Source organism: Pterocles gutturalis, unplaced genomic scaffold, assembly GCF_000699245.1.
Source record: "Pterocles gutturalis isolate BGI_N339 unplaced genomic scaffold, ASM69924v1 scaffold22277, whole genome shotgun sequence".
NCBI lineage: Eukaryota > Metazoa > Chordata > Aves > Pterocliformes > Pteroclidae > Pterocles > Pterocles gutturalis.
In genome coordinates, this window is record NW_010108445.1 from 23862 (window position 1) to 42007 (window position 18146).

Sequence of the window (18146 nt, forward strand, 5' to 3'; positions counted from 1 at the left end):
GACTGCAGTTGTTTTTCCCTTTTGACAGATGGTGAAAATCAGTCTATCCTGATCACGTAAGTATATCTATCGCTTTGAACTTTGTCTCCAACAGAAAGTGGGCAGATAATTCTTTGCTCTGTGCTTTCTTTCAACAGCGGAGAATCCGGTGCAGGGAAGACAGTGAACACAAAGCGTGTCATCCAGTACTTTGCAACAATTGCAGCCAGTGGGGACCTAGCCAAGAAGGAGTCCTGGATGAAGGTGTGAGGAAGAAGGGCTTGGCAGAGGGGCAGTTCGGGATGTTATCAGCTTGTGGCTGTGGACGGCACTGGTGACAAACATTTACCTCAAAATATGAAATGGCTTTTATTAGCTTCAGCCACACTGTCAAAAGGCAGTAAGACCAGAGGCTGATATGCAGTTAGGACCACAACAGATACAGGCCACCAGAGCTGTCGCTGTCACTGCAGAGGTGTGGCTTTATCTGGACTGAAGGTGAGTCTGGGAGGTTGGTATCGAGGAAGAATCAGAAGCTCCAGTTTCTTCACACACAGGCCAGTCTGTCCTTGTGGCAGAGAGAAGAGAGCTCTGACTGTGGGAGAAATTCTGAATAAGAGAAAAATTGTTTACCATTTACACCCAGCTGAAACAAAGGGCACATAGTTGCACATGTAATCAGGCAAGCTGCAGTGTAGTCACTTTTTCCTACCACATAGCCCATGGTGTTTTTCCGTAATTATTCAAATATTCTCACAGGGTATGCTCAAGGATCAAATCGTCAGCACTAACCCGCTGCTGGAGGCCTTCGGGAATGCCAAAACTGTGAGAAACGACAACTCCTCGCGCTTTGTGAGTCGTTGTGTTTCTCTCTGCCCTCCTGCATTTCTAATCCTGTTTGCCTGCTTGTTACTTGCAACTGGGAGCCACTAGACTGGGAGAAATGTTCTTGCTGTTGAATTTTTTGGTTGGTTGTCAGATGCTAGTGTGTTTACAGCTGTCTCATGCTCATAGCTGTGTAGGCTGCAACAAACTGTACCCTTTATCTACCTTTGAATATCTAACATAATTCAGACTGATTTGGAGAAGCTGTCACTGAGATTCAAGAGAGCAAAAACACTCTGGTGTGTTACCCTGAGAATGCTGCACTGACCACTACCTTCTGTCTGCTTGCCAGGGTAAATTCATTCGGATTCATTTCAGTACCTCTGGAAAACTGGCCTCTGGTGACATTGAGACCTGTGAGTAAATGAGGGGGGCTTACTGCTTTACTATAAAGTAAAGAAGAACTTGAAAAATTTATCTGTGCATACATATTACAGACTTGCTGGAAAAGTCAAGAGTCACTTTCCAGCTGAAAGCTGAGAGAAGCTACCACATCTTCTACCAGATCCTCTCCAATAAGAAGCCTGAACTGCTTGGTAAGGACAGCCATCACCTGGTGACATTTTACAGTAAAATCAGTATGGGAAACTTTTCCCTAAATATGCCAGCTCAGTGACGGAGGGTCCGGTGCCATGTGTCACAAGCACCCAGCTTCCCCGTTTGTCAGGTGCCTTGGGCTGTGTACAGCACTGAAGCTTTGATCATGTGCTTATTTATGTCATCTGCATTTGAGCATCAATGATGACTGGGTTGCCAAAGCTGTACACAGCACTTCTATCTCTGTATAATGGTGTTGCACTTGGGGTTTTACTCCACCTCCAATTTATCTTCCCTGGGGAAGTTCTAATACAAGCTATGTGCAGGTGAGGTGCAGGAGTGGCTGATTTACTCTTCTGTACACCTTGCTGTTCTTGCTGGTGTGCAAAGTCCAACATACATGGGCCAGAATCTGTGAATAGTCTTCAGCAGAAAGGTGAGAAATTCCCTGGGTGCAGGATGGCTAGATATCCTGATCTACAAACCATCTATCTGAAGTCTTCATCATATGGGCAAAAGTTCTTCCCTGTTTCCAGTATAGCCCCATCAGCCTTTTCCCCCTCCCCACTGCCAGGCATACCCTACCCATGCCCGGCATCTATCCCAAACCCTTTTGCCACACACTCAACCCCTGGACTCATCCTCACTCCACTCTGCCCATCCCTCTCAATTGTCCACAGAATATTTCCCAGGCTGGAGCCCCTACCCCCATGTTCCCGCTCTGTGCCCTCCTGACATTTACCACCTCACCTCCCTTCCCAGAGGACAGCTGTGTGCCAGGGGACTGCACGTCTGTGCAAGGACACAGAGGGACTTACCTTCAGTGTAGGGAGGGCTTCCTCTCCTGCACACTGCACAGCCCCACTGCACATCTGCACACCTTCACTTCTCTTACTCTGCCGTAGGATTGAGGACTGAAAATGAGTTGTGAAATTTAGCCTCAGTTAGGTGGAGATAAACACACGTGTTTGTATAACCTACGTGCGCCAGCACACAAGCCCAGTGAGTGCAAGAGGCGTTCAGGATGGATTAGTGTGTGTCATGTTTGAGAAAAAGCACGTATGAGTCTTACCTAAAAGTATCTTTCTTAAAAGCTGTTTCTTTGGATGGCCCTTGTTCCTTGTCTGCCCATGCTGAATGTTCAGCTCCCAGTTCACAACATGTTAAACTGGTAGGACTGAGAACCTGCCCGGGAACCTTCTGCTTGGCCAGTGGAAGGCAGATGAATGGCTTTACTCTGTCTTGTCTCTTAATAGAAAACAGAGAGTTTGGGGATGCGAAAGGAAACAAGAGCCTGTGAAACCTTGCTGAGCCCTTGGTCATTTTCACTGCTGAGATCTGGCTCTCACTCCTTTGTTTGCTTTTCAGAGATGCTCCTCGTCACACCCAACCCATACGACTACCCCTTCATCAGCCAAGGAGAGATTTCTGTGGCCAGCATTGATGACCAGGAGGAGCTTGTTGCCACAGATGTGAGTACCTTTAGCAAGGAGAGACAGTATCGCTTTTACTGTCACCACCATCGTAATCAGCTGATCTGTCCGGTGTGCAGGCAGCCATTGACATTCTGGGCTTCAGCCCCGATGAGAAAATGGGGATTTACAAACTGACAGGGGCAATCCTGCACTACGGGAACATGAAGTTCAAGCAGAAACCATGTGAGGAGCAGGCAGAGCCAGATGGCACAGAAGGTAATACCTTCATGGATTGGAGAGACGTGTTTCCGACTGTTTTCATATGATTTTTCACTGAAAATGCAAGAAGTCTTCCAGGAAAGAAGCAGTTGTTCCTTGATGAAAAGGTGGTTCAACCTTCAATTTATCACCTCCTATAGAGTCACTTAGTGCATCCACTTTATTCCTGATGGGTCTCCTGAGGGAACTTGTGCCTGGGAAACGTTACTGTGGTGTTTGCCAGTTTCTGGTAACAGATCCAGCCCTGTTCTGCTTGGGTGACATTGTGGCGAAGTGGCTTGAAGGGGAAACCACTGTGTTGTCCTATCATCAGTGCACTCACTGGTTTTACCACACCTGTTGGGGCTGCTGTAGCCTCTCAGTCATGAAGACCAGCCCCACAAGGCTGTTTGGAAAACTAAATGAGAAGGTTGGTTAAGCTTTGAGGATAGGGTAGAACTAACCAGTTTGCCAGGTTTTAGAGTAAGCACTGGCTGGCTCCAAACCATTCTGTCTGTCCCAGCTAAGAAGAAGGTCTTTCAGGTTTTTTTTTTTTTGTTTGTTTGTTTTACAGAGGCTGACAAAGCAGCCTACCTGATGGGCCTGAACTCAGCAGACTTGCTGAAAGCTTTGTGCTATCCCCGGGTGAAAGTGGGAAATGAATATGTCCTGAAGGGCCAAACAGTGGACCAGGTGAGTGTCAGGGAGCAGCGGGGAGCATTCTCTCCCGAAGGGACAGGAGTGGGTGCAGGTCACAGCTGAGGATGGTCAGGACCATGAAGGGCTATTAGTGCCTGTTGTGGGCTGTGATAGTAGCTGTGCAAGGCAGAGGGGCATTTTCCTCTGGTGACGCCCTGTGCCTGACGCAGCCCTGTGAACAATCTCCCTGCAGGTGCACCAGGCAGTGAGTGCCATTTCCAAGTCAGTCTATGAGAAGCTCTTCTTGTGGATGGTGATGTACATCAACCAACAGCTGGATACAAAGCTGCCCAGACAGCACTTTATTGGAGTCTTAGACATTGCTGGCTTTGAGATCTTTGAGGTTTGGTTTTACATAGCACTCTCAGACTTCTGGCTGTCTTTAAATGCTTTTTTTCGTTTTGTTTGTCTTTTCTGACCTTTCTTCCTCCTCACCCCAATGCAGCCCTCAAGAACAGGGCAAATCTCTCTGAAGCTGCTTTTGCCTTTGTAGATCCACCACCCACTTTGTAAGAGAAATGTCAGAAGCATAGCCACAAAGCTGCTGTCTCCCTCCCCACAGAGTCTGTATTTAGTGACAATTTAGGGTCACCACAAACATTGCCAATGCAGGCTACATCAACCATGTGCTGCCCAGCACAACTTCCCTATAAGCCTGGACCACCCATGATATATCCCTTATGCTATTATCAAAACCCCTTGGGGATAGTCTGGCTGACCTTGCCTTGACATATCTCAGAAATAAATTGATTGGAGTCAGTTTAACAATATTAACATATTTACTGAAATATTAGTTTAACAGCCTGGAGCAGCTGTGCATCAACTTCACCAATGAGAAACTGCAACAGTTCTTCAACCACCACATGTTCGTGCTGGAGCAGGAGGAGTACAAGAAGGAAGGAATTGAATGGACATTCATTGACTTTGGGATGGACCTGGCTGCCTGCATTGAGCTTATAGAAAAGGTGAGTTTCTTACGCATCTTGTGCAATCACACAAATCGGATCTGTAAGGAGTTCTCTAGAATGTTTGCACTGAGTGCCTTCAGTACACCCTCTCTGTGGAGCTTCCAGGTCTCTTCACCTCCTCCCTTCCTTTAAACATAACCGTTGTGATGAATTGTCCACTGGCTGGAAATGTATTCTGCCTTCTGAAAACACATTGCTTTTGTTTCTCTCTTCTGTCTTTCTTTCTCCCACAGCATTATAAATTTGTCATTTCATTGTCATATTTACCACAGTTATCTTCTGTCTTTGCATATTGGTTCCTCCTCAGGTTTTCCTCTCAGTTAAATTTGGATGTTAGAAAGCCTGATGTTTGCTTGCTTTTTTCTCTTTCTGGCTAAGGAAGAGTCACTACTGTATTCCAGGAAGTTACTGCACAGTTTTCGCTTGGCTTTCTTTGTTTTCTTGACAATGCCTAGGTAGTTCAAAACCCTGTTTATGAAAATCTGGTGCTTTTGAATATCTTGCCAGCTGTTTACAAAAAACTTTCTTACCCGTTCCTCCCAAGCTAATTGTCTACAAAATGTCTCCAGTACTTTAATTTTAGGATTTCTTTCACTCCCTATTATTGTAACTTGAATTCATCTTATTTGAAAACATCTCTCTATTCAGCCCATGGGCATCTTCTCCATCCTGGAAGAGGAGTGCATGTTCCCCAAGGCAACTGACACCTCTTTCAAGAACAAGCTCTATGACCAGCATCTGGGCAAGTCCAACAACTTCCAGAAGCCCAAACCTGCCAAAGGCAAGGCTGAGGCCCACTTCTCCCTGGTGCACTATGCTGGCACGGTGGACTACAACATCTCTGGCTGGCTGGAGAAGAACAAAGACCCCCTGAATGAAACTGTTGTGGGGCTGTACCAGAAATCATCTATGAAAATTTTATGCAATCTTTATGCCACTTTTGCTTCCATAGATGAAGGTAAGATTAAGGATTATGTCTCCTGTCTGGTGTTTCCAGCTGTAGCTATCACCTGACTTGAATTAGCGTTGAGTCAGTATTTGTGCTCTATGTATTACATGCACAATTATAAAGCTGTCAAAGGGATCTACAGCAGTACCTCATTTGGACTGGCATCTCATTTTCCAGGTGAAGGTGATTGTATTAAGAAGAAAGGAACCAAGAAAAAGGGCTCTTCCTTCCAAGCTGTCTCTGTCCTCTTTCGGGTAGGTGTGGCACAGCACGGGCCAGCTGCAGGAAATGCTGAGCAGGCAGTCTCGTCAGGCCTGTCTGCACTAGTTCACCATTCCCACTTTCTGTGTTGCCGTACAATATTCTGGAAGGTTGCCTTAGGGATCTGGTAATGGTTAATTTGAATTCCGCATTGCTGCTGAGGTCCAGTGGGATAATGGTGGAGAAGGGAAGCAATGTGCTTTTATCAGGTTGCACAGTTTCAAGGCAACCCAAAGGCTGTCTTGGCTTTGACCTTTGGTGCTAACAGCATCCTTCCCTTATTCGGCTGTGATTGGTTTCTTGCAGGATGTGTTTCTCTAAGTATAGGGCAACCAGTGCCTTGCAGTCAGAGTTGGCAACACAAATTACGTGTTGCAGCTGCTTGATGCTGCTGTGACACATCTGTATCATGGGGCCAGGAACAGGCTCAGGCCTTCCTGCCAGGCTGAGGAGTGCAGCACCCGCCTGGCTGTGACGTGGGCTGTACTCAGACTATTTAATTGTTGCAGGAGATGGTTAAAGAAATGCAATGCTAACAACAGCTATCCTGCAGAGCAGGTGACTTCTGATGTCATAGGCAAACATTGATTTTGTGTCTCAATTCTCTTTTGAATATACATAACTAATATATGTAAATAATAAAAACAACAAATCAACCCATTCATTAATGTGATCAACAGCTCGTTTGATCAAGAAAGACCACAATTGGTATCCTGGAATATCATTCATTCCTTCCCATCCTCATCCTGTTTAACAGCTCTTATGATTAGCTTCTAACCACTAAGGACATATTTTCATTTTAAGACAAGAGGAAAGTTTATCAATGGCTAGTATCTATTATATAGCTTGGCTGATGCCTATACAGGATTGTAGAATATTCACTAGAAACGAAAATAAAAACTTCTGAATTTTTATTTTTCGTCAGAGTCAAATCATATTGAGAATATTTGCATTATGTCTTGAAGTAATATAGAGATTGCAAGTGATCTTTTTTTTTTTAACAGGAAAATCTAAATAAGCTGATGTCCAACTTGCGAACAACTCATCCTCATTTTGTGCGTTGTATCATTCCCAATGAAACAAGGACTCCAGGTAATTCATAAAACATAGATCAGAAATTGGCAGAAAGTCCAATTGACCAATGCTGGAAAAGTCAGTATATCCTCCTGTTGCTCTGTCATAGGCCTGATGGATCACAAGCTTGTTCTGCACCAGCTGAGATGTAACGGTGTTCTGGAAGGCATTCGAATCTGCAGGAAGGGATTTCCAAACAAGATACTATATGGGGATTTTAAACAGAGGTCTGTAATAATGTTCTTGTGTTTGCATTGAGCCCAATTCATTTGAGAGAAGAATCTTGATAAAGAAGTCAATGATAACACCTCCCCATCCCTGGCGGGGTTCAAGGCCAGGCTGGATGAGGCTTTGGGCAACCTGGGCTAGTGGGAGGTGTCCCTGCCCATGGCAGGGGGTGGGACTGGATGGGCTTTAAGGTCCTTTCCAACCCAAGCCGTTCTATGCTTCTGTGATAACAGTTCTTAGGAAAAAACTATTGTAATATTTCACAACTATGGAAAGTATGACGACATATCTAATAGCAGGGTCTGTGTGGGCAGTGCCCACCCAAATGCCTTTCTGAATACTGTATGCCAAAACCTCTTGTCACTTCATTCATGTTCGTCTGAATGTTTGGGTATTCTTTGCTTGAATTTTCAAATTTGACCCAAACATGTTTCAGCAAAAATATGGGGAGTGGTCTATACCACATCCTACATTTAACCACTATCTAGCAGAAGTTTGAAGAATGTTATTTAAATAATTTTAACTAGAATTGCTTTACTGAAAGGAAATTGTGTTAAACCTGATACCACTTTTTTGATTAAATTACAAGGTCAACTGGCAAATCTAGCTACATAAACACATCAGGCTTCAGTAGGACATCTAAATCAGTTCAATGTGTACATTTTGTACAGGGCTAATGTTTCTACAGCACCTTAACTACATTAATTTATAGATTAAAAAAAAACGGCAACAAAACAATTTTAACTTAGGAACTGCCATGCAAATAAGACATTTATAAAGGGTTGCTAAATTTAGGGCAACCCAGCTGGGGTCATCTGTTTGTTGTATTTGAATAAAGGCAAATGTAGGGTCAGATGTCTAAGAAAAAAGACAGTACACCACACTTACAGCCCTGAACATGGTATCCTGGAGAGCAGGGACATTGAGAAGGATAGAAATGGCATTTTGAGCACTAACTGAAGAAGACTTCCCAAGGCAGTGATGTGGGTGGGCAGATTTGTGTATGGGTAAACAGAGGCACACTGAAAAGAATAGGGGGTGGGATAATCTCGTAGTGTAGGATTAGGAAGTCCATGGCTAGATACTCTGTCTAATTCTGGTTTACATACTTCAGGAGGAATGCGAGAAGCTGGATATGGTTCAGAAAAGAACTACAGGGTAAATGTGAACTCAAGTGCAGTGAGAGATTTAAATCAAACAATTTAATTCATGAAACTGTATGTTAATGGATGATTTGTTTGGGGTGTAGTGAACCTACAGGTGTAAAAAATTCTGAATATGCAGGAATCTGTAATCTAAAAGACAGACTCAAAGCAAGAGTCCAAGGGTGGGACCTGAAAAGGATGTTGTTATGGTAGCAGTGAAGTATACCTTTCCAACAGTGAGGGTGGATACCCGGGACACTCTCGAGGTTTGAAGGCTTAAATAAGATTGAAATTTCTTTTTTTTGAAGAAATATCTACTAGATTAATCATAACACTGGGAGGACTGTGTGCCTGTGTTATACAGGAGGTCAGATTGGGTGATTGCAGCAGTTCCCCTATTCTTACAGTCCATTAATTTTTTGAATTTACAGCTAACCCAGTGAGCTGGCCCCCTAGATCAGTGTAAAAGATTGTGACACAGGTGAGCAGAGTCTCTCAGGTCCAGAGAACAAACCAGCCATGCCCTCTTTCTCAGTGAGGGCTGTAACACATGCTGGGAACCTACTGGACTGACCTGCTTCTTAGTGGTTTTCTATTTAAGGCTGGAGGTGTGAGTCAGTCTCGGCCTTCCTCTGTAACTTCAAAGTGACAGCTGTTCTTGTAGCATCCTGTGCACTAAAATGATACCAACTGTTAAGCTTTTTTCCTTTATTTTTTTTTCAGATACCTCATTCTGAATGCTGGTGTCATTCCAAGAGGACAGTTTATTGATAGCAAGAAGGCGTGTGAAAAGTTACTGTCTTCCATTGAGATAGATCATACACAGTACAAATTTGGACGCACGAAGGTAAGCATTTAATTTTTCCACACAATGAGAAATCCTTCATTGCATTAAAAGATAAACCTAGCAGTGACTGATCTCTGTTCTTTGATTGCAGGTGTTCTTCAAGGCAGGTTTACTAGGTGTCCTGGAAGAGATGCGAGATGATTGCTTAGGACAGCTGATCACTCGGACACAGGCTTTATGCAGGGGATACCTCAGGAGACTTGAATTGAAAAGAATGTTGGACCGAAGGTGTGTGTCTCCTGTGAGGTCTGGTTTCTCAAAGATGTGCTTTTTTCACAGTACTGATGGATCACTTTGATTTCAGGGATTCCATCTTCTGCATCCAGTACAACATCCGTGCATTCATGAATGTCAAGCACTGGCCCTGGATGAAGTTGTATTTCAAGATAAAACCCCTCTTAAAAAGTGTGGAAATTGAGAAAGAAATGACCACAATGAAGGAAGAGTTTGAGAGAATGAAAGAGGAACTGGCTAAATCAGAAACCAAGAAGAAAGAACTGGAAGATAAAATGGTGACTCTGGTGCAACAGAAAAAGGACCTGCAGCTGCAATTTCAGACTGTACGTAATTTAAAACCTTTTTTGGCTCCTTAGATCACATCAGTTTTGTCTGAGTGTTCAGGAAAGGGCTGCATGGAAATTATGTTATTTGATGTTCCAACTGCATATGAGCAGGTGATTTCTGCAAGTGTCAGTTCCAGTGTGTGACAATGAAACACATTTCTGTTTTCTATTAAAAGGAAAATGAAAATTTGGCTGATGCTGAAGAAAGGTGTGACCAGCTGATCAAAGCAAAATTACAACTGGAAGCAAGAATAAAGGAGGTAATGGAAAAATTGCAGGATGAGGAGGAGATAAATGCTGATCTGGCAGCCAGAAAGAGGAAGCTGGAGGATGAATGCTCTGAGCTGAAGAAGGATATTGATGGCCTTGAGTTGGCATTGGCCAAGGCTGAAAAGGAAAAGCATGCCACAGAAAACAAGGTACTTTTATTTCTGCTGTTTGCATGTTGAATAATAGTTGCTGTGACTGTATATAGGATGTAAAGATGCAGTCAACTTGAACAATAACATGATGTTGTGTAAGGAAATCTATGGCCCTGGTGATAAATTTGGTCACCTCTGTTGTGCAGGAAAACCAAACCATAAGCATAGAAAAAAGCATTAAAATGAAAGTTCAGAATTGCTTTTGTGACTTCAGGAGGGTTGATATATAAGCAGGGAGATTGTATAGTTTGATGATATAATGCAACTAACTAACTCTCTTTGGTAGTCTAGGAATGTGTTTATTGCCTGTGTGTGATCAGTAGCCTATCTAAGAGCCAAAATCATAGTGACCTTCAAGTATTTTGCCTTACAATAGGTTAAAAATCTAACGGAAGAAATGACAGGTTTGGATGAGACTACTGTGAAGTTAGTCAAAGAGAAGAAGGCCCTTCAAGAAGCCCACCAGCAGGCACTAGATGACCTGCAAATTGAGGAGGACAAAGTTAATACCCTCACCAAAGCCAGGGTCAAGCTGGAGCAACAAGTGAACCATGTGAGCATGTTCAACACAAGGAGAAGGCGCAGATTCTTCAGTTGTTCCATCAGTCATCTTTACATATGTTTATGTTACAGGTTGAAGGATCTTTAGAACAGGAAAGAAAAGTTTGTATGGATCTTGAACAAGTAAAGAGAAAGCTTGAGGGAGACTTGAAACTTGCCCAGGAAACCATAGTGGATCTGGAGAATGATAAACAACATTTAGATGAAAAATTAAGGAAGTATGTGAAAAAAAAATAGTGACAAATTTACTATTTGTTTTTAACTGGACATATTTTCTTTTTATTAAAAGAACATTTCCTTCACAGGAAAGACTTTAAATTTAACCAGATGCAAAATAAAATTGAGGAACAGCAGAATTCAAGTGTTCAGTTCCAGAAGAAGATCAGAGAATTGCAGGCAAGAGACTTATGTATCTACTTCATGATTACTGTTTGCTTGTTTAAAGAGTAGTAGCATGAATAATGCTTGTCCACAGCTGGTAACTGACAAAATCTTTGACCCAGTCGCAGTAATTGCCTCAGTACATTGTGATAGTTTTCTCCACACCACTGAAGGCTGTGATCTAAAGCTAATGAGTTGATCTATAGGTCTTTTCCTGTTGGTAAGCCTTCACCTACAGTGGCAAAACAATAACATTCAAAGGGACTTTGCTTATGGACTCAAAACAATGGGCTTGGGATTCTACTGTGACAACTATGCATTAACCTAAGCATTGAATTTTCTCCTCCCTTATCCATTCCTGATGTGCTGTTTCCTCACTGTGTAGGCCCATGTTGCCGAGCTTGAAGAGGAGGCCATGGGTGAGAAAGAAATGAGGACAAAAGCAGAGAAGCATTGTGATGAGCTGGCTAAGGAACTTGAGGAAATCTGTGAAAGAACTGAAGAGGCTGGAGGAGTCACCACCACTCAAACCGAACTTAACAAGAAGCGTGAGGCAGAATTTCAGAAGATGCGTCGTGACCTCGAAGAGGCCACGCTGCAGCATGAAGCCACGGCTGCCGCCCTGCGGAAGAAACACGCGGACAGCACAGCTGAGCTTGGGGAGCAGATCGACAACCTGAAACGAGTGAAGCAGAAGCTGGAGAAGGAGAAGAGTGAGCTGAAGATGGAGATTGATGACTTGGCCAGGAGTACAGAGACCATTACTAAGTCCAAGGTGCTTCTTTATAAGTGAAATACTCGAATTAGCAATATTTCTGTCTGGTGGGAATCTAGCGCAATACAAACATGCATACACAGATTTCTTACTCTCAGGTTAATCTGGAAAAGAAGTACCGCACCCTGGAAGACCACATGAGTGATATAAAAGCCAAACTTGAGGAAAACCAGAGAAATATGAATGAGATGGTGATACAAAAAGCCCAGCTCGAGGCAGAGTCCGGTAAGAAAGGCACAAAGATCTGCTGAGGGTTTTTTTTTCCCCTTTGGTAGCAGAGAGACCCTCTAACGTGTATCATGAGTGAGACCTAATTGTTCCCAAGGTGCGTATTCTACTTCCAGACTAACTGGAACAGGCACAGACATTAGAAATAAATCGGAGGGAATGAGTTCATGAGTGACACTACAAAGGTCATATGCCATTTGTAAGCATTATTTGCTTAGGTAAAGAATTCCCAGAATGATGTGACATAGCTCACTGATTCCATGCAGAGGGACTGGGAATTTGGGACAGTCTCAAATGATATGAGCAGCCAACTAGAACTGCACTTGCTCCTCAAAGAGTGTGCAAGTTCACTGAGTGCACAGTATCTGTGTGTGTGCCCTGCCCTCGTGAAGCTTGTTCCTGCTCCTACGCAGACTTCTTGGAACGTACGCTACATATTGTGAATGCCTGGGTGGAAAAAAGTAGGGAAACCTACCTGGAATCAATTGTGGAGATAGTACAGAATATTACTAAATGTTATGAAGTGGGTTTAGGAGAAAAGGAAGAAAAGGGAAAAAAGGGGAGAATTCCCTATATGGACAAACAGGAGCAGAGGCTTACAGTAACCCAGCAGGTGAACAGCAGAGAAGAGGAAGTTTCCAGAGCATATGAATAGAAAAAGGAGAGGTCAAGTAATCGTTGATAACAGGGGTAGGAAAGCAGAGGAAATTGAATAAACCTGTGCAAAGGAGTGGGGAGTATGAGTGTTCAGGAGCAGATTTGGTAAAATGGAATGGGAAGAAAACACAGAATAGGCTAGAAAGAGTGATACCACTTGAAGAGAAACATCTAGACCTAGAGACAGGATTGCCAATTTCCCTCATGTTCCTTTGAAAAAGGATGTCAGTATAGAGGAAATGTAGAAGGGATAACAAACAAGGAAGGAAAGAGGAAGGAAGGTTTGAAACCACAGGGAAGCTAAGTGCTATGCACTTAAGTAGTTAAAGCTGAAAGAATTGTGGGTTAATCATGGGTATGTAGAAGTCCGAATGAACAGTAAAACTAATGATTAAAGCAGAATAGAAGCAACATAGTAGGAGACAGAATAGATAAGTGTTAGAGGAGACACATCTGTCTCCTAATTTCATTACTGAACCCTGCATTAGTTAAAGAGTAAAGATGACAAGGTAAAAAAAATATGCAGAGAGTGGTAAAATAAGAATGGTAAAAGAATATATGTAAAGGTAACTAATGATTGATAAGATAAACAATGTTGTGCAGTTACACTTGATTATTCTTGATATATGAATGTTTTCAGGATGCTTAATCTGGAGAGTACTGCAAACTTGTCTTGTCTTCTCACAGGTGAACTAAGCCGTCAGCTTGAAGAGAAAGAAATCATAACATTGGAGCTGTCCAGAGGCAAGCAAGCAGTTGCGCAGCAAGTAGAAGAACTTAAAAGGCAGCTAGAGGAAGAGCTGAAGGTAGTGCGAACTACTGGGCACATGCTAAGGCTTCAAAATGTGTCAGGGTGTGAGTTCATTTAAAAAGCACTTTTGGAAGTTTGTAAGTATTGCCTACAGTCCAACACAGTAAAATTACTACTGGACAGGATGTGAACAGTGAGCACTGTGTTTAAGTGCTTTGCTAAGGAGGTCTCTGTGATGTTAAAAGCAGTTTCACTTTTTGGTTAATTTTTTTGCATGTTTTTTAACTTTAAAACCATGGTTTATATAATTTTCTTTTGCTTCTGTAGCCCCAGGGAAGAAAAGCTACAGCATATGCCTAGGTGAAAGCATCACTCTTGGTCTTTCCTAGTGGTAGAGCTGAGAAAAGTTGGTTGCAGCTGAAGACAGCTGCCTGAAAACTTACAAACCTCTGGCCCTTCGTCTTCTTCCCAAGCTGCAGTGACCATATTTTTAGTGTGCAAGGTGATGGGGTCACCTGCTGATCACAGCTAAGATAAATACATTATATTATGGGTAATTTATAGGCCAAGAACGCCCTGGCCCACGCCTTGCAGTCTGCTCGCCACGACTGTGACTTGCTCCGGGAACAATACGAGGAGGAGCAGGAAGCCAAGGGGGAGCTGCAGCGTGCCCTGTCCAAGGCCAACAGCGAAGTGGCCCAGTGGAGAACCAAATATGAGACGGATGCTATTCAGCGCACGGAGGAGCTGGAGGAGGCCAAGTACATGATAGATGAGATGAACTGTCCAGATGTTATGGACATTGGGCAGAACATAGACCTACTTTTAGTAACCTGACCTATGTACAGCATATACACACAATACACTGATTTTTTGAATCTTATACTTGTTTTGTTTATATTCCTCAAGGAAAAAGCTCTCTCAGCATCTCCAGGAAGCAGGGCAGCAGGTGCAGACTGTGAATTCAAAGTGTGCTTCCTTGGAGAAGATGAAGTTGAAGTTGCAGGGGGAGGTGGAGGATCTGACAGTGGACATAGAGAGAGCAAACACATTGACAGCTGGTCTTGACAAGAAACAGCAGAACTTTGATAAGGTGATAAGTGAGCCCAGTATCTTTTAAGTCTATCCTTCCTAGAAGGCCAAACTAATACTCCATAGTTAAGTCAATACTGAAATCAAGTTCAGTCTAACAGTTAGAAGCTCCTCTAGAGCATGGTAATAGGATTTGTTCTGTTTTCAGAGACTGTAGTATTTATCTAGTACAGAAAATAGCCACAAATAAAATAACATTTTCAGTACTAGCAGGGAATGATACGTGATGTCTTTCAGGTCATGGCAGAATGGAAGGGAAAATATGAGGAGAGCCAGCTGAAGCGGGAAGCCCTCTCTAAAGAATCATGCTCGCTGAACACAGAGCTTTTCAAAGTGAAAAATGCCTATGAGGAAACCTTAGATCAGCTTGAAACAATCAAACGGGAAAACAAAGGTCTCAAGCGTAAGTGTTTGGCTCTGGTTTCCCATTATCTGTTCGTAGTTCTCCCACAACAAGGAATGTTCTACAAGCATGCTCATGTCTTCACAAGGTACACTAAGTTACAGGACTCTGTTGTCACTATTCTCTCTATTTTAATGGAGACTATAAACGTCTCACCAAAAGTTGTTGAGCAAGTTTGTAAAGTGACTAAGCTAATAAATTGAATGTCCTGGCTCTCCATTATCTGCTGCAGGGATGTAAGGTCATTTAGGTGCCACTCTCGGATAAAGGTGGTACCCTCAAGAGGCCGTACAGCTTGTGAAATTGAGTTTTACAGATGCACTGTGAACATATAATGACAAGACTTGTAGTGTTACCCTGATGGCCTATGCAGACACAAACACGTACACAGGTATCTCCCAGGCCCTCTGTAGGGAGGGCTATGACACCATGCTGATGCCCCTGTGTTTATATCATCCTGTATGAGTTGTCTGTATCTGTTTTATCTGTACATACATGTACATGCACAATACAACTGTGTAGGCATGTACGTATGCATATACATGTGCATATATGCAAGTGTATGAAAGAGGTGTCAAACAGTCACAAAACACAGAGTTCAGCTTCTCTGGCTCCCGCAGGCTGATGTCGTTCTTATCTCACAGAGGAAATAGCTGATCTGACTGAACAAATTACTGAAAATGGCAAAATGATCAGAGACCTTGAGAAAGCCAAAAAGCGAGCTGAAGTAGGAAAATCTGAGCTGCGGTTAGCTCTGGAAGAGGCAGAGGTGAGTTAGCTTAAATATTACTGGAAAAAGTAGAGAGTAGTCTGAACAGCTTTCTGTTCTCTCTCCTGAGCAGTGGCTGTGTGCAAGGCTGATTGTCGCAAACTTCAGGAGTTTGCGTGAAGTCACTGAGCAATATCACAAGGGTTATGTTCTCTGAAACGTTACTTCTGTGTTTGTTTCCCCCCTTTTTCTTTTAAAGGCAGCTCTTGAGCATGAAGAAGTCAAAATCTTTGGTGTCAACCAAGAACTGACACAGATTAAATCAGAAATCAACAGAAAGATTGCTGAGAAAGATGAGGAGATCAGCCAGTTCAAAAAGAACCATCAAAGGATTGTGGAGACAATGCAGGGTGTTTTGGATGCTGAGATCGGGAGCAGAAGTGAATCCTTAAGGCTGAAGAAGAAGATGGAGGGAGATCTGAATGAAATGGAGATCCAGCTGAACCATGCCAACCACATGGCTGTTGAGGCACAGAAACGCCTGCACAGCATCCAGGGAGTTCTCAAGGTCTTGGATTACCTTTCTGGTTGATTTATTTTTAAGCACAGTATCCAATAAATTAATTAAGATAAAATTATCTCTTCATATTTAGGACACACAGCTGCACTTGGATGATGCTGTCAGGACACAGGAGGACCTGAAGGAGCAGGTGGCCATGGTGGAGCGCAGAGCTAACCTGCTGCAGGCTGAAGTTGAGGAGCTACGGGCAGCCCTGGAGCAGACGGAGCGGTCGAGGAAAGTGGCTGAGCAGGAGCTTCTGGATGCCACTGAACGTGTGCAGCTCCTTCATACCCAGGTAGTTTGCTTCGCTAAGAAACACACATTTTTGGGTCCAGAGATTCACAGAATAAGAACAAGTAGTAAGTCACAGTCTCTATGTGCAAGAGACCAAAGACAGATGTTCAAAGCCTCTCTTTTTCTCTTTCATAGAACACCAGCCTTTTTAATACAAAGAAGAAGCTTGAGACTGATATGGCACAAATCCGAACTGAGTTGGAAGATATTACTAATGAAGCAAAAAATGCTGAAGAAAGAGCAAAGAAGGCAAACACAGATGTGAGGATGTTACTGTGTTTTTTCTCTTCCAGTTTTTAGGGCTTCCCAATGGAATTGCTGCTGGGAGTTAATTTAAATACTCCTGTCACAAGCTGAACAAAGAACCAGTCTATGGGCCTGGTTGAAGAGACTATGTGTCAGAGAAGGATTAGAGCAACAGGGAGCTTGTCCTGCTGACAGATGAGTTATTGGAGCTGTTGTCATCATAACGAACTAAACCCATGTCATCATAATGAGCTAAACCCACATTTAGTCAGTCTAAAACAAATAACTGTCACCAATGCTGCATGAAAGTATAAACCACACAAAAATCCTGAAGTATTGAAACCAGTAAAGTGTTTAATGTATTTTAATACTTATCTTTTCAAAATCCTATTTAAGAACTTTTCAAATGAGAATTGTGAATTTCTATTCGAAATTTGTGCTGTATCCTCCAGTGCAAGGCCAGTGTCGCTTAGCCAGACAATAGGGCTGGTGTGTCATGGGACCCAATCTGCTAATGATTTTTGACGCATAGGAGCAAGACAAAAATCTTAACACTTAAATACATTATTTGGAGTTAAAATAGAAGGAAAATTTCTCCACTTGATCATGAAAATGAAAAAAAAAAATTAGATCATTTGTGTTCTGTTTGAATAAAACAGAAATAGAGCATTACAATGAATTATACACACACACACATATATATAAAATTTCTAATGCCATTATTTTGTTCTCACATTTTTCAATTTAGACTTTTTTCAGGTATTTTGCTGTCAAAGCAATTTGTAGAATTTTACATTATCTGTAGGTAGTGTCACTCAGCATTTCACCAGAATGCTTAATTTGGTTGTGTAGGAATCAAATGTTTGAGAGCAAAATATATCCTAGTTTTGTCTTAAATAATATAGATTTTTTTAAACTATTCTCTGTCTAGGCTATTGTGGCAATAACAGGGCACGCACTGAGGCACTGCACGCAGACTCCATCACATTCCATGTGTGTTATGCAGAGAAGCCTTTCAGCGGTGCTGTGCCCTGCTTCCAGGCTTTGCTGTGGCTCCTGCTCTCCCCCATGGACCCCGGGTGTCGATGAGGGTCACAGCAATGACCACACAGTGAGATAGATCATTTAGCCTTTCTGTCATTTCAAGCTCTGCGTGTGCGGTGAGGCAGATTTTTTCCCATCCTTTTTCCTACTATCATGTTTCTGCCACTATCATGTCACAGGAAGCAGGAAGTGCAGCAGAAGGACCGGTCAGCA

The 18146-nt window shown here is 42.8% G+C and overlaps 1 protein-coding gene across 1 annotated transcript in view; it reads left to right on the plus strand.

Moving 5' to 3' along the window:
* LOC104461169 (myosin-3-like) overlaps positions 1-18146 on the plus strand; it is a gene marked incomplete at its 3' end in the record, with an annotated part of 22629 nt that overhangs the window by 3573 nt on the left and 910 nt on the right. The window contains exons 4-34 of the mRNA XM_010072651.1: positions 29-56; positions 138-243; positions 739-831; positions 1157-1220; positions 1302-1400; positions 2770-2873; positions 2954-3092; positions 3649-3767; positions 3967-4116; positions 4568-4738; positions 5390-5716; positions 5891-5944; positions 6956-7043; positions 7135-7252; positions 9122-9245; positions 9337-9473; positions 9550-9805; positions 9985-10227; positions 10607-10783; positions 10864-11009; positions 11097-11187; positions 11558-11947; positions 12046-12172; positions 13520-13638; positions 14148-14344; positions 14493-14676; positions 14913-15078; positions 15723-15847; positions 16047-16355; positions 16441-16644; positions 16779-16904. Of these exons, the coding sequence (XP_010070953.1) occupies positions 29-56; positions 138-243; positions 739-831; positions 1157-1220; positions 1302-1400; positions 2770-2873; positions 2954-3092; positions 3649-3767; positions 3967-4116; positions 4568-4738; positions 5390-5716; positions 5891-5944; positions 6956-7043; positions 7135-7252; positions 9122-9245; positions 9337-9473; positions 9550-9805; positions 9985-10227; positions 10607-10783; positions 10864-11009; positions 11097-11187; positions 11558-11947; positions 12046-12172; positions 13520-13638; positions 14148-14344; positions 14493-14676; positions 14913-15078; positions 15723-15847; positions 16047-16355; positions 16441-16644; positions 16779-16904 (4781 nt within the window). The remainder of the gene's footprint in view (positions 1-28; positions 57-137; positions 244-738; positions 832-1156; positions 1221-1301; positions 1401-2769; positions 2874-2953; positions 3093-3648; positions 3768-3966; positions 4117-4567; positions 4739-5389; positions 5717-5890; positions 5945-6955; positions 7044-7134; positions 7253-9121; positions 9246-9336; positions 9474-9549; positions 9806-9984; positions 10228-10606; positions 10784-10863; positions 11010-11096; positions 11188-11557; positions 11948-12045; positions 12173-13519; positions 13639-14147; positions 14345-14492; positions 14677-14912; positions 15079-15722; positions 15848-16046; positions 16356-16440; positions 16645-16778; positions 16905-18146) is intronic.